The sequence below is a fragment of the Nerophis lumbriciformis genome, linkage group LG26 (genome assembly GCF_033978685.3).
Source record: "Nerophis lumbriciformis linkage group LG26, RoL_Nlum_v2.1, whole genome shotgun sequence".
Lineage (NCBI taxonomy): Eukaryota > Metazoa > Chordata > Actinopteri > Syngnathiformes > Syngnathidae > Nerophis > Nerophis lumbriciformis.
Genome location: NC_084573.2, coordinates 4,671,061 through 4,685,000, shown reverse-complemented (window position 1 = coordinate 4,685,000; position 13,940 = coordinate 4,671,061). Strand labels below are relative to the sequence as shown.

General features: G+C 43.7%; 1 protein-coding gene across 1 annotated transcript in view; it reads left to right on the top strand.

Annotated features, from left to right (window-relative positions):
* Nucleotides 1-13,940, top strand: part of galnt16 (UDP-N-acetyl-alpha-D-galactosamine:polypeptide N-acetylgalactosaminyltransferase 16) — a 72,808-nt gene that overhangs the window by 44,734 nt on the left and 14,134 nt on the right. The window contains exons 12-14 of the mRNA XM_061987635.2: nt 2,914-2,997; nt 4,332-4,458; nt 8,402-8,518. Of these exons, the coding sequence (XP_061843619.2) occupies nt 2,914-2,997; nt 4,332-4,458; nt 8,402-8,518 (328 nt within the window). The remainder of the gene's footprint in view (nt 1-2,913; nt 2,998-4,331; nt 4,459-8,401; nt 8,519-13,940) is intronic.

Below are 13,940 nucleotides of genomic sequence, written 5' to 3'. Positions count from 1 at the left end.
AAGAATGATAAACCTTTGATGACAGCTCGAGCCTCGTCATTACAATATTTAAATAAACACCACCGGCCGTGGCAAAATAAAAGCCGCCACACCTTAAAAATGATTTTTACTTGAAAACAAATTAAAGTAACGTAATGTATCGTAGCCTCCAGGAGAAATCAGTTTTGTTTATTTTTACATTTTTTTTGCCAATATTATGCTAACAACCAGTCCAAGTCCAATCCCCTTTCTCGTCAGCCACGGTGTGTTCATGGTCATGGGAAAATGAACATTAATAGCACAGGAACATGAAATAAAACAATCTTGCCTTCTTCCAAACTTACAATCGTTATTTAGATAGATCCATCATTGTTTACATTTAGGAGCCCTAGCCAGCTACTATCCAACTACTAGCCAACTACTAGCCAGCTACTAACCATCTACTAACCATCTACTATAACTACTAGCCAGATACTAGCCAACTACTAGCCAACTACTAGCCAGCTACTATAACTACTAGCCAGCTACTAGCCAGCTACTAGCCAACTACTAGCCAGCTACTAACCATCTACTATAACTACTAGCCAGCTACTAACCATCTACTAACCATCTACTATAACTACTAGCCAGATACTAGCCAACTACTAGCCAACTACTAGCCAGCTACTATAACTACTAGCCAGCTACTAGCCAGCTACTAGCCAACTACTAGCCAGCTACTAACCATCTACTATAACTACTAGCCAGCTACTTGCCAATTACTAGCCAGCTACTAACCATCTACTATAACTACTAGCCAGCTACTAGCCAACTACTAGCCAGCTACTAACCATCTACTATAACTACTAGCCAGCTACTAGCCAACTACTAGCCAGCTACTAACCATCTACTATAACTACTAGCCAGCTACTAACCATCTACTATAACTACTAGCCAGCTACTAGCCAGCTACTATAACTACTAGCCAACTACTAGCCAGCTATTAGCCAGCTACTAGCCAGCGACTAACCATCTACTATAACTACTAGCCAGCAACAAACCAGCTACTATAACTACTAGCCAGCTACTATAACTACTAGCCAGCAACTAGCCAGCTAGTATAACTATTAGCCAACTTCTAGCTAGCTATTAGCCAGCTACTAGCCAGCGACTAACCATCTACTATAACTACTAGCCAGCAACAAGCCAGCTACTAGCCAGCGACTAGCTAGCGACTAGCCAGCTACTAGCCAGCGACTAGCCAGCGACTAGCTAGCGACTAGCCAGCTACTATAACTACTAGCCGGCGACTATAACTACTCGCCAGCAAGGAGCCAGCAACTAACCAGCTACTAGCCAGTTACTAGCCAGCTACTATAACTACTAGCCAGCTACTAGCCAACTACTAGCCAGCTACTAACCATCTACTATAACTACTAGCCAGCTACTAGCCAACTACTAGCCAACTACTAGCCAGCTACTAACCATCTACTATAACTACTAGCCAGCTACTATAACTACTAGCCAACTACTAGCCAGCTATTAGCCAGCTACTAGCCAGCGACTAACCAGCTACTATAACTACTAGCCAGCAACAAGCCAGCTACTATAACTACTAGCCAGCAACTAGCCAGCTAGTATAACTATTAGCCAACTTCTAGCTAGCTATTAGCCAGCTACTAGCCAGCGACTAACCATCTACTATAACTACTAGCCAGCAACAAGCCAGCTACTATAACTACTAGCCATGTACTAGCCAACTACTAGCCAGCAACTAACCATCTATTATAACTACTAGCCAGTGACTAGCCAGCAAAAAGCCAGCTACTAGCCAGCGACTAGCCAGCGACTAGCTAGCGACTAGCCAGCTACTAGCCAGCGACAAGCCAGCTACTATAACTACTCGCCAGCGACTCGCCAGCGACTAGCCAGCGACTAGCCAGCGACTAGCTAGCGACTAGCCAGCTACTATAACTACTAGCTAGCGACTATAACTACTCGCCAGCGACTAGCCAGCGACTCGCCAGCGACTAGCCAGCTACTAGCCAGTTACTAGCCAGCTACTATAACTACTAGCCAGCGACTATAACTACTAGCCAGCTACTATAACTACTAGCCAGCGACTAGCCAGTTACTAACCAGCTACTATAACTACTAGCCAGCGACTAGCCAGCTACTAACCAGCTACTATAACAACTAGCCGGCGACTAGCCAGCTACTACAACTACTAGCCAGAGACTAGCCAGCTACTATCCAGCCACTAGCCAGTTACTAGCCAGCTACTATAACTACAAGCCAGCTACTGTAACTACTAGCCAGAGACTAGCCAGCTACTAGCCAGCCACTAGCCAGTTACTAGCCAGCTACTATAACTACAAGCCAGCTACTGTAACTACTAGCCAGAGACTAGCCAGCTACTAGCCAGCCACTAGCCAGTTACTAGCCAGCTACTATAATGACTAGCCAGCGACTAGCCAGCTCCCAGCGGACTAGCTATGTTTTAAAGCACTGCTTGCAGAGCTGCGCTTCAGTGTTTATAGCTCCGCCTACTTTAGCTTTAGTTTGTAAGCCAAAACACATCCGTTCTCCCTCTTCTGTCTTCACATTGGTTCTGCTTGCGAGTGCTGCGTGTGTTGACCAACATGCTCGTGTATCAACAATATCACCACGGGGCGCCTCATGTCCAGGGTAAAAAAATGGCAGTATAGTACCTTCTTTAATTCATTAGTACGGCGGTACCTTAATAGTAGCGGTATACCATTTGTACAAGCCTTGTTTCTTTACCTTTCTTTACTTGACGTTGGGTCATGGGAAGATCCGTATCACACGACAGAGCCATGGTGGAGGTTGATGTGCATGATACAGAACATATACAGCATTATAGACCTAGAAAGGGTATTACAATCTTATCCCTCACGCTCTCTTCCTGTCTCCTGACGGTGGTCCCGGGTGCAGCATTGCCGACCGCCTGACCCTGAGACGGAAGCTGAACTGCAAGCCCTTCCGTTGGTACATGGAGAACATCTACCCTGAGCTGAGGTACGTCTCAGTCCAACTTTTTATGGGCTTGTGTTTGTTGACGATGCTCCGCTGGGATCACCACGGAGGTTCTGGAGATAAATCATCCCGCTGTCCTCAATGTGTCTCCGCACACTGGATCCATTAGGTTGGAGATGGTGACTTCATTTGAAAAAGACAAAGAGACTCTGGATGATACTAGATCTTCTTTTCCTGGCATGTTAGCGTCACGTTGCCCTAAATCAGCGCTTGGTGATGACTCATGCCTGATATCAGGACTGCGTTCTCCTTGTGGCGTGCTCACTACGCCAACTGTGGACCTTCTGAGAGGAACCATCTATTTTCGCTTTATTACCGGCAGTAAGTCGGACACGTTTCCAGTGAGGGTTGGACTCCGCCAAGGCTGCCCTTTGGCACCCATTCTGTTCATAACTTTTATGGACAGAATTTCTAGGCGCAGTCAAGGCGTTGAGGGGATCTGGTTTGGTGGCTGCAGGATTAGGTTTCTGCGTTTTGCAGATGATGTGGTCCTGATGGCTTCATCTGGCCAGGATCTTCAGCTCTCACTGGATCGGTTCGCAGCCGAGTGTGAAGCGACTGGGATGAGAATCAGCACCTCCAAGTCCGAGTCCATGGTTCTCGCCCGGGAAAGGGTGGAGTGCCATCTTGGGGAGGAGACCCTGCCCCAAGTGGAGGAGTTCAAGTACCTCGGAGTCTTGTTCACGAGTGAGGGAAGAGTGGATCGTGAGATCGGCAGGCGGATCGGTGCGGCGTCTTCAGTATTGCGTACGCTGTATCGATCCGTTGTGGTGAAGAAGGAGCTGAGCCGGAAGGCAAAACTCTCAATTTACCGGTCGATCTTTGTTCCCGTCCTCACTCATGGTCATGAGCTTTGGGTTATGACCAAATGGACAAGATCACGGGTACAAGCGGCCGAAATGAGTTTCCTCCGCCGGTGGTGGGTCTCTCCCTTAGAGATATGGTGGGAAACTCTGCCATCCGGGAGGAGCTCAAAGTAAAGCTGCTGCTCCTCCACATGGAGAGGAGCCAGATGAGGTGGTTCGGGCATCTGGTCAGGATGCCACCCGAACGCCTCCCTAGGGAGGTGTTTAGGGCACGTCCGACCGGTAGGAGGCCACGGGGAAGACCCAGGACACGTTTGGTAGACTATGTCTCCCGGCTGGCCTGGGAACGCCTTGGGATTCCCCGGGAAGAGCTGGACGAAGTGGCTGGGGAGAGGAAAGTCTGGGCTTCCCTGCTTCCTGACCTCGGATAAGCGGAAGAAGATGGATGGATGGATGCGCTGAAATGTTACTTGGTCAATTTACCGAGTCGCCTTCCTCCTGTCCTTCCAGGGTTCCTGAGCAGGAGGCCGTGTCCAGCATCCTCAAGCAGGGAACGTTGTGCCTGGAGACCCGCGGAGCCGATGGCCTCGGACTGGCGGAGTGCAGGGGGGTCGGTGGCGTCAGGCCCCAGTCGCAGGTCAGGTATCCGCCACCGGGGGATTCTAATTATTTGCTCTCTGCTTTGAGCTTTTTCCATTTATTGTCCTTTTCTTTTGCCAAATTTAAGCTAAGGTAGTCCAAACTGCCGGCGCCTTCAGTTTAGCCCGCGATACGTTATGAGCTAGTCTGACCCGGGGTGTGTATTTAAATGTATTGCAAATACCTGACAATCAGATTGTTAAAATGGTGTGCTACCTTCCCGTAGATCAGGTCAAAGACCATAAATTGTGCTTTGAATTAAAAACAGCACCGCATTTACCTGTAAGACCTACACCAAACAACCTTCCCTAGTCATGGCGCGGGGGGGAAATGCAACCAACCCAAAAAGTCAACAGACATGGTCACAAATAACACAACCTAGTCACTGAACTTTTTGGGTATTATAAAAAACATCCAGGTGCTATTAAAAATGAAAATGTCACACCCATTCATTACAGTGCATGATGGGAAAATGTGAAACACTCCCACACTTTTCCATGTTTGGCACATTTTAGCTGCTTGGTATTTTTTATTGAGTGCAGTTCAACTTTAAATGTAGACTAGAATCATCTCAGGTCCACTTTAAATGTAGACTAGAATCATCTCAGGTCCACTTTGAATGTAGACTAGATTCATCTCAGGTCCACTTTAAATGTAGACCAGAATCATCTCAGGTCCACTTTAAATGTAGACTAGAATCATCTCAGGTCCACTTTGAATGTAGACTACAATCATCTCAGGTCCACTTTGAATGTAGACTAGAATCATCTCAGGTCCACTTTGAATGTAGACTAGAATCATCTCAGGTCCACTTTGAATGTAGACTAGAATCATCTCAGGTCCACTTTGAATGTAGACTAGAATCATCTCAGGTCCACTTTGAATGTAGACTAGAATCACCATAGTTCCCCTTTAAATGTAGACTAGAATCATCATAGTTCCACTTTAAATGTAGACTAGAATCTCCATAGTTCCACTTTAAATGTAGACTAGAACCATCATAGGTCCACTTTGAATGTAGACTAGAATCATCTCAGGTCCACTTTGAATGTAGACGAGAATAAACTCAGGTCCACTTTAAATGTAGACTAGAATAATCTCAGGTCCACTTTGAATGTAGACTACAATCACCATAGTTCCACTTTAAATGTAAACTAGAATCATCATAGTTCCCTTTTAAATGTAGACTAGAATCACCATAGTTCCCCTTTAAATGTAAACTAGAATCATCATAGTTCCCCTTTAAATGTAGACTAGAATCATCATAGTTCCACTTTAAATGTAGACTAGAATAATCATAGTTCCACTTTAAATGTAGACTAGAACCATCAAAGGTCCACTTTAAATGTAGACTATAATTACCATAGGTCCACTTTAAATGTAGACTAGAATCATCATAGTTCCCCTTTAAATGTAGACTAGAATTACCATAGTTCCATTTTAAATGTAGACTAGAATCACCATAGTTCCCCTTTAAATGTAGACTAGAATTACCATAGTTCCCCTTTAAATGTAGACTACAATCACCATAGTTCCACTTTAAATGTAGACTAGAACCATCATAGTTCCACTTTAAATGTAGACTAGAACCATCATAGTTCCTCTTTAAATGTAGACTAGAATCATCATAGTTCCACTTTAAATGTAGACTAGAACCATCACAGTTCCACTTTGAATGTAGACTAGAACCATCACAGTTCCACTTTAAATGTAGACTAGAACCATCACAGTTCCACTTTAAATGTAGACTAGAATCATCATAGGTCCCCTTTAAATGTAGACTAGAACCATCACAGGTCCACTTTAAATGTAGACTAGAATGACCATAGTTCCTCTTTAAATGTAGACTAGAACCATCATAGTTCCACTTTAAATGTAGCCTAGAATCAGCATAGTTCCACTTTAAATGTAGACTAGAATGACCATAGTTCCCCTTTAAATGTAGACTAGAACCATCATAGTTCACCTTTAAATGTAGACTAGAATCATCATAGTTCCCCTTTAAATGTAGACTAGAATCACCATAGTTCCACTTTAAATGTAGACTAGAACCATCAAAGGTCCACTTTAAATGTAGACTAGAATCACCATAGTTCCCCTTTAAATGTAGACTAGAATCATCATAGTTCCCCTTTAAATGTAGACTAGAATCATCATAGTTCCACTTTAAATGTAGACCAGAATCATCATAGTTCCCCTTTAAATGTAGACTAGAATCACCATAGTTCCACTTTAAATGTAGACTAGAATCATCATAGTTCCCCTTTAAATGTAGACTAGAATCATCATAGTTCCCCTTTGAATGTAGACTACAATCAGCATAGTTCCCCTTTAAATGTAGACTAGAATCTTCATAGTTCTCCTTTGAATGTAGACTACAATCAGCATAGTTCCTCTTTAAATGTAGACTAGAATGACCATAGTTCCTCTTTAAATGTAGACTAGAACCATCACAGGTCCACTTTAAATGTAGACTAGAATGACCATAGTTCCCCTTTAAATGTAGACTAGAACCATCATAGTTCCACTTTAAATGGAGATGAGAATTACCATAGTTCCCCTTTAAATGTAGACTAGAATCATCACAGTTCCCCTTTAAATGTAGACTAGAATCTCCATAGTTCCACTTTAAATGTAGACTAGAACCATCAAAGGTCCACTTTAAATGTAGACTATAATTACTATAGGTCCACTTTAAATGTAGACTAGAATTACCGTAGTTCCCCTTTAAATGTAGACTAGAATCATCATAGTTCCACTTTAAATGTAGACTAGAATGACCATAATTCCCCTTTAAATGTAGACTGGAATCATCATAGTTCCCCTTTAAATGTAGACTAGAATCATCATAGTTCCCCTTTAAATGTAGACTACAATCAGCATAGGTCTCCTTTAAATGTAGACTAGAACCATCATAGTTCCACTTTAAATGTAGACTAGAATCATCATAGTTCCACTTTAAATGTAGACTAGAATCATCATAGTTCCCTTTTAAATGTAGACTGGAATCATCATAGTTCCCCTTTAAATGTAGACTAGAATGATCATAGTTCCCCTTTAAATGTAGACTAGAATCACCATAGTTCCACTTTAAATGTAGACTAGAATCTCCATAGTTCCACTTTAAATGTAGACTAGAACCATCAAAGGTCCACTTTAAATGTAGACTATAATTACCATAGTTCCCTTTTAAATGTAGACTAGAATCATCATAGGTCCACTTTAAATGTAGACTAGAACCATCACAGGTCCACTTTAAATGTAGACTATAATTACCATAGGTCCACTTTAAATGTAGACTAGAATTACCATAGTTCCCCTTTAAATGTAGACTAGAATTACCGTAGTTCCACTTTAAATGTAGACAAGAATTACCATAGGTCCACTTTAAATGTAGACTAGAATTACCATAGTTCCACTTTAAATGTAGACTAGAATCTCCATAGTTCCACTTTAAATGTAGACTAGAACCATCATAGATCCCCTTTAAATGTAGACTATAATTACCATAGGTCCACTTTAAATGTAGACTAGAATTACCATAGTTCCCCTTTAAATGTAGACTAGAATTACCGTAGTTCCCCTTTAAATGTAGACGAGAATCATCATAGTTCCACTTTAAATGTAGACTAGAACCATCACAGGTCCACTTTAAATGTAGACTAGAACCATCATAGTTCCACTTTAAATGTAGACTAGAACCATCATAGTTCCACTTCAAATGTAGACTAGAACCATCATAGTTCTCCTTTAAATGTAGACTAGAATCATCATAGTTCCCCTTTAAATGTAGACTAGAATCATCATAGGTCCACTTTAAATGTAGACTAGAACCATCACAGGTCCACTTTAAATGTAGACTAGAATCCTCTTTAAGCAGTCACAATGTGATCATTCTGCATGTGTGAGTCACCTAAAGAGAAAAGGTATGTCCTCTGCAGAGATGGGAACTGATTGAGCCGCTGATCCGACAGCAGGACCTGTGCCTGGCCATCACGGTCTTCACAGCCGGGTCCAAGGTCAAGATGGAGTCCTGCAACGCCAAGGAGCCCCGACAGGTCTGTGCTTGCCTAGATTGTGGTTTCTTGTAGACAACCATGAAGGACATCTTTCTTGTCTGCTTCCACACCTTGGAGGTCACCCACTGTCTCTAGCTCCGCCCCTTTTTGTACCCCATCACTGCACTGCCAACAACACAAACCCCGTTTCCATATGAGTTGGGAAATTGTGTTAGATGTAAATATAAACAGAATACAATGATTTGCAAATCCTTTTCAACCCATATTCAGTTGAATATGCTACAAAGATAACATATTTGATGTTCAAACTCATAAACTTACTTTTTTTTGTGTGCAAATAATAATTAACTTAGAATTTCATGGCTGCAACACGTGCCAAAGTAGTTGGGAAAGGGCATGTTCACCACTGTGTTACATCACCTTTTCTTTTAACAACACTCAATAAACGATTGGGAACTGAAGAAACTAATTGTTGAAGCTTTGAAAGTGGAATTCTTTCCCATTCTTGTTTTATGTAGAGCTTCAGTCGTTCAACAGTCCGGGGTCTCCGCTGTCGTATTTTACGCTTCATAATGCGCCACACATTTTCGATGGGAGACAGGTCTGGACTGCAGGCGGGCCAGGAAAGTACCCGCACTCTAGCCACTATAGATGCGCGGTTTGCGGACACAACCGCGGAGTCCGCGGATTATCCGCGGATCGGGCGGTTGAAATAAAAAAAAAAATAGATTTTATCCGCGGGTCGGGTCGGGCGGTTGAAAAAAAGAGATGGACACTTTTACGGAGCGGAGAAGGGACGCCTCGCCGGGGTCCGGGACCGAGGCCCCTTCCCCCGAGAGGGCCCCACCGGGAGCCGTAGCTGAGGTGATCCGCGAGAAGGGCCCAACGCACGTCCAGGGTCACCACCGCGCCCACCGCACCGACACCCCGCCTCGTCCACCTTCGCCGCGGCCGGCGTCACGCGCAGCAGGTAAGCAGCTTACCTGCCCGCCACCCCCGTTGCCGGGGGCGCGTAACAGGGGTCACTCCGCGCGCAGTGCGCTCACGAAAGGGGTGGGGCTCACCCTGGTGAGCCGAGTGGGCCACTTTTGGTAAGCAGAACTGGCGCTGCGGGATGAACCGAACGCCGGGTTAAGGCGCCCGATGCCGACGCTCATCAGACCCCAGAAAAGGTGTTGGTTGATATAGACAGCAGGACGGTGGCCATGGAAGTCGGAACCCGCAAAGGAGTGTGTAACAACCCACCTGCCGAATCAACTAGCCCTGAAAATACCCGGCCGTCGCTGGCAGCGAGAGCCGCGAGGGCTAGGCCTCGGGCGCGAGCCCGGGTGGAGCCGCCGCGGGTGCGAGGGACATCGCACCTCCACGCGCTTGGAGGTGCGCTCAGCGCGGCTCCCAGATGATTGCGCACTGGTGTGCGTCTGGGCCGTGACAGCGTGGCACGCATTGAATGTCTCTGCTACATTGGATCAGTCTCCTTTCTTTAACAGGCAAAAGCTTTATAACCTCACTAATGCCTTGCATCGTCTATATTAGATGTATAACAACGGGCGGGTGCGGTTTTGATTAAATGTTAGTTCGGGTGGATGGCGGATGGTTGACGACTTTTGTGATGCGGTTGCGGATGAAATAATTGCCTATCCGCGCATCTCTACTAGCCACGCTGTTGCAACACATGCTGAATGTGGCTTGGCATTATCTTGCTGTAATAAGCAGGGGCGTCCATGATAACATATGTTGCTCCAAAACCTGTATGTACCTTTCAGAATTAACGGTGCCTTCACAGATGTGTAAGTTACCCATGCCTTGGGCACTAATGCACCCCCATACCATCACACATGCTGGCTTTTCAACTTTGCGTCGATCACAGTCTGGATGGTTCGCTTCCCCCTTTGGTCCAGATGACACGATGTCGAATATTTCAAAAAACAATTTGAAATGTGGACTCGTCAGAACACTTTTCCACTTTGCATGAGTCCATCTTAGCTCTGACCTGTTCCACCTGCTGCCCTCTGGGAAGCGCTACAGGTGCATTAAAACCAAAACAAACAGGCTAAAGAACAGCTTCTTCCCCAGGGCCATAACCATCCTGAATGGACTTCCCCATTGTCCCTCATAACTGCCTTCTCTTCGGTGCAATAACCCATTCCACCAACCACCCTGTTTTTTTTTGTTTTTTTTTCATGTATATATTCATTTCACACCATATTCATTGCACTTCTACATTTTTTATATTTTTATATATTTGCACATTGTTTTTCTAGCATGCACACATCGCACTGTATGGAATGGCCTCAATCTCGTTACCTTGCGTAATGACAATAAAGCTGATTCTGATTCTGATTCTGATTCTGATCTTAGATGATCTCGGGCCCAGAGAAGCCGGCGGCGTTTCTGGGTGTTGTTGATAAATGGCTTTCGCTTTGCATAGTAGAGCTTTAACTTGCACTTACAGATGTAGCGACCAACTGTGTTTAGTGACAGTGCTTTTCTGAAGTGTTCCTGAGCCCATGTGGTGATATCCTTTAGAGATTGATGTCGGTTTTTTGATACAGTGCCGTCTGAGGGATGGAAGGTCACGGTCATTCAATGTCGGTTTCCGGCCATGCCGCTTAAGTGGAGTGATTTCTCCAGGATCTCTGAACCTTTTGATGATATTACGGACCGTAGATGTTGATATCCCTAAATTTCTTGCAATTGCACTTTGTGAAACGTTGTTCTTAAACTGTTCGACTATTTATAAGACACAATCACAGATTTGACTTAATGGGAGCACCATTGAAGCCACCAAAGACTTGAATCTTGCTCTGCCAATCACTGGAATGAACACCCCCTATCCACCCTCCACCCACCCCACCAACCCACACTGACGTCAGAGTGGAATGATGACATGGTTTGAAGGCAGGCTTGAAGAGATAAGAGCAGATGCTTGACTGAACATTCCGAATGCTTCATGTTCTAGACGCAGCCCTCCCATGACCTCAGACCCTTCTTTCCCGCTCATTCCCCCTGTGAACCCGCGTCTGCGCTCAGCTTGATTTATGACACCGAGCAGGGCGTTATTGAGTGGAAACACGTGTAGGAACCAGGGGACTATTCTTCATCGCTCTTCATCAGCTCGCAGCAGTTGATTAGATAAAGTGTGGGGATTTTTACCATTCTAGATCATTTGTGCGATAAAAGTGTCTGGAACACACTCCCATTTTCATCACGTTTAATGAAGGGATTCTGCTTTCCCTCACAATTAAACGATATATGGTAGGAGACGGCAATAAAGTACATGACATCATCAGTAAAGCAGCTAATAAACACTTTGTTAGGTTGTTATGAATAATGTTTATTGTACTTATTTAACAATGTCTTCATTGTTCTGCTTCTAAAAGTTTGCCCACCTCACAACTAAACCAGGACATCAAAATAAGCCAATTAAGAAAAAAACATGTGCAAAAAAAAACAACATTTTATTTCTGTCATGTCTGTGTGATCATGTTTTTGTTTTGGTCATGTTCGTTTTGGGTTTTGGACTTTTTGTGCACTTTTGTTTTGTCACCATAGCAACCATTAGTTTTCACCTGTCACGTCACGCACATGTTTGACGTTTTGAGTCACGCACCTGCTTTCACTAATCATGTCCATAGTATTTAAGTTCATTCTTTTCAGTTTGTCATTCTGACGACATCCCACAATTATGCTTTACACACTCTTCATCTTCTAAGATCATGCTTCATGTCCCTTGTCAAAGTAAGTTTTTGTTCCATGTTTATAGTCTTTTTGGTTTCATAGTTTGTTCTCCGCCATTGTGCGTGTTTTTCGTTTGTACTTTTTTGCTATAGTCTTTTGGTTTCATAGTTTATTCTCCGCCACTGTGCGCGCTTTTCGTTTGCACTTTTTTTTGATATATTAAATAAATCATGTACCTTCATTCCCGTCTCGCCCGTGCCAACTTTCCGTTGCATCCCGGAAAAGCAAACACCCAAGATCAAGTCATGACAGTAGGTCGTCAGCATGACAAACTGAAAAGAATGAACTTAAATACTATGGACATGATTAGTGAAAGCAGGTGCGTGACTCAAAACGTGAAACAGGTGCGTGACGTGACAGGTGAAAACTAATGGTTGCTATGGTGACAAAACAAAAGTGCACAAAAAGTCCAAAACCCAAAACGAACATGACCAAAACAAAAACATGATCACACAGACATGACAGAATTTTTTTAATTTAATAAATGGGTTGTACTTGTATAGCGCTTTTCTACCTTCAAGGTACTCAAAGCGCTTTGACACTACTTCCACATTTACCCATTCACACACACATTCACACACTGATGGAGAGAGCTGCCATGCAAGGCGCTAACCAGCAGCCATCAGGAGCAAGGGTGAAGTGTCTTGCTCAGGACACAACTGTCATGACTTGATCTTGGGTGTTTGCTTTTCCGGGATGCAACGGAAAGTTGGCACGGGCGAGACAGGAATGAAGGTACATGATTTATTTAATATATCAAAAAAAAGTGCAAACGAAAAGCGCGCACAGTGGCGGAGAATAAACTATGAAACCAAAAGACTATAGCAAAAAAGTACAAACGAAAAACACGCACAATGGCGGAGAACAAACTATGAAACCAAAAAGACTATAAACATGGAACAAAAACTTACTTTGACAAGGGACATGAAGCAGGATCTTAGAGGATGAAGAGTGTGTAGAGCATAAATGTGGAGAGGTCGTCAGAATGACAAACTGAAAAGAATGAACTTAAATACTATGGACATGATTAGTGAAAGCAGGTGCGTGACTCAAAACGTGAAACAGGTGCGTGACGTGACAGGTGAAAACTAATGGTTGCTATGGTGACAAAACAAAAGTGCACAAAAAGTCCAAAACCCAAAACGAACATGACCAAAACAAAAACATGATCACACAGACATGACAGAATTTTTAAAATTTAATAAATGGGTTGTACTTGTATGGCGCTTTTCTACCTTTTTTGATATATTAAATAAATCATGTACCTTCATTCCCGTCTCGCCCGTGCCAACTTTTCGTTGCATCCCGGAAAAGCAAACACCCAAGATCAAGTCATGACAGTTGTGTCCTGAGCAAGACACTTCACCCTTGCTCCTGATGGCTGCTGGTTAGCGCCTTGCATGGCAGCTCCCTCCATCAGTGTGTGAATGTGTGTGTGAAAGGGTAAATGTGGAAGTAGTGTCAAAGCGCTTTGAGTACCTTGAAGGTAGAAAAGCGCCATACAAGTACAACCCATTTATTACATTTTAAAAATTCTGTCATGTCTGTGTGATCATGTTTTTGTTTTGGTCATGTTCGTTTGGGGTTTTGGACTTTTTGTGCACTTTTGTTTTGTCACCATAGCAACCATTAGTTTTCACCTGTCACGTCACGCACCTGTTTCACGTTTTGAGTCACGCACCTGCTTTCACTAATCATGTCCATAGTATTTAAGTTCATT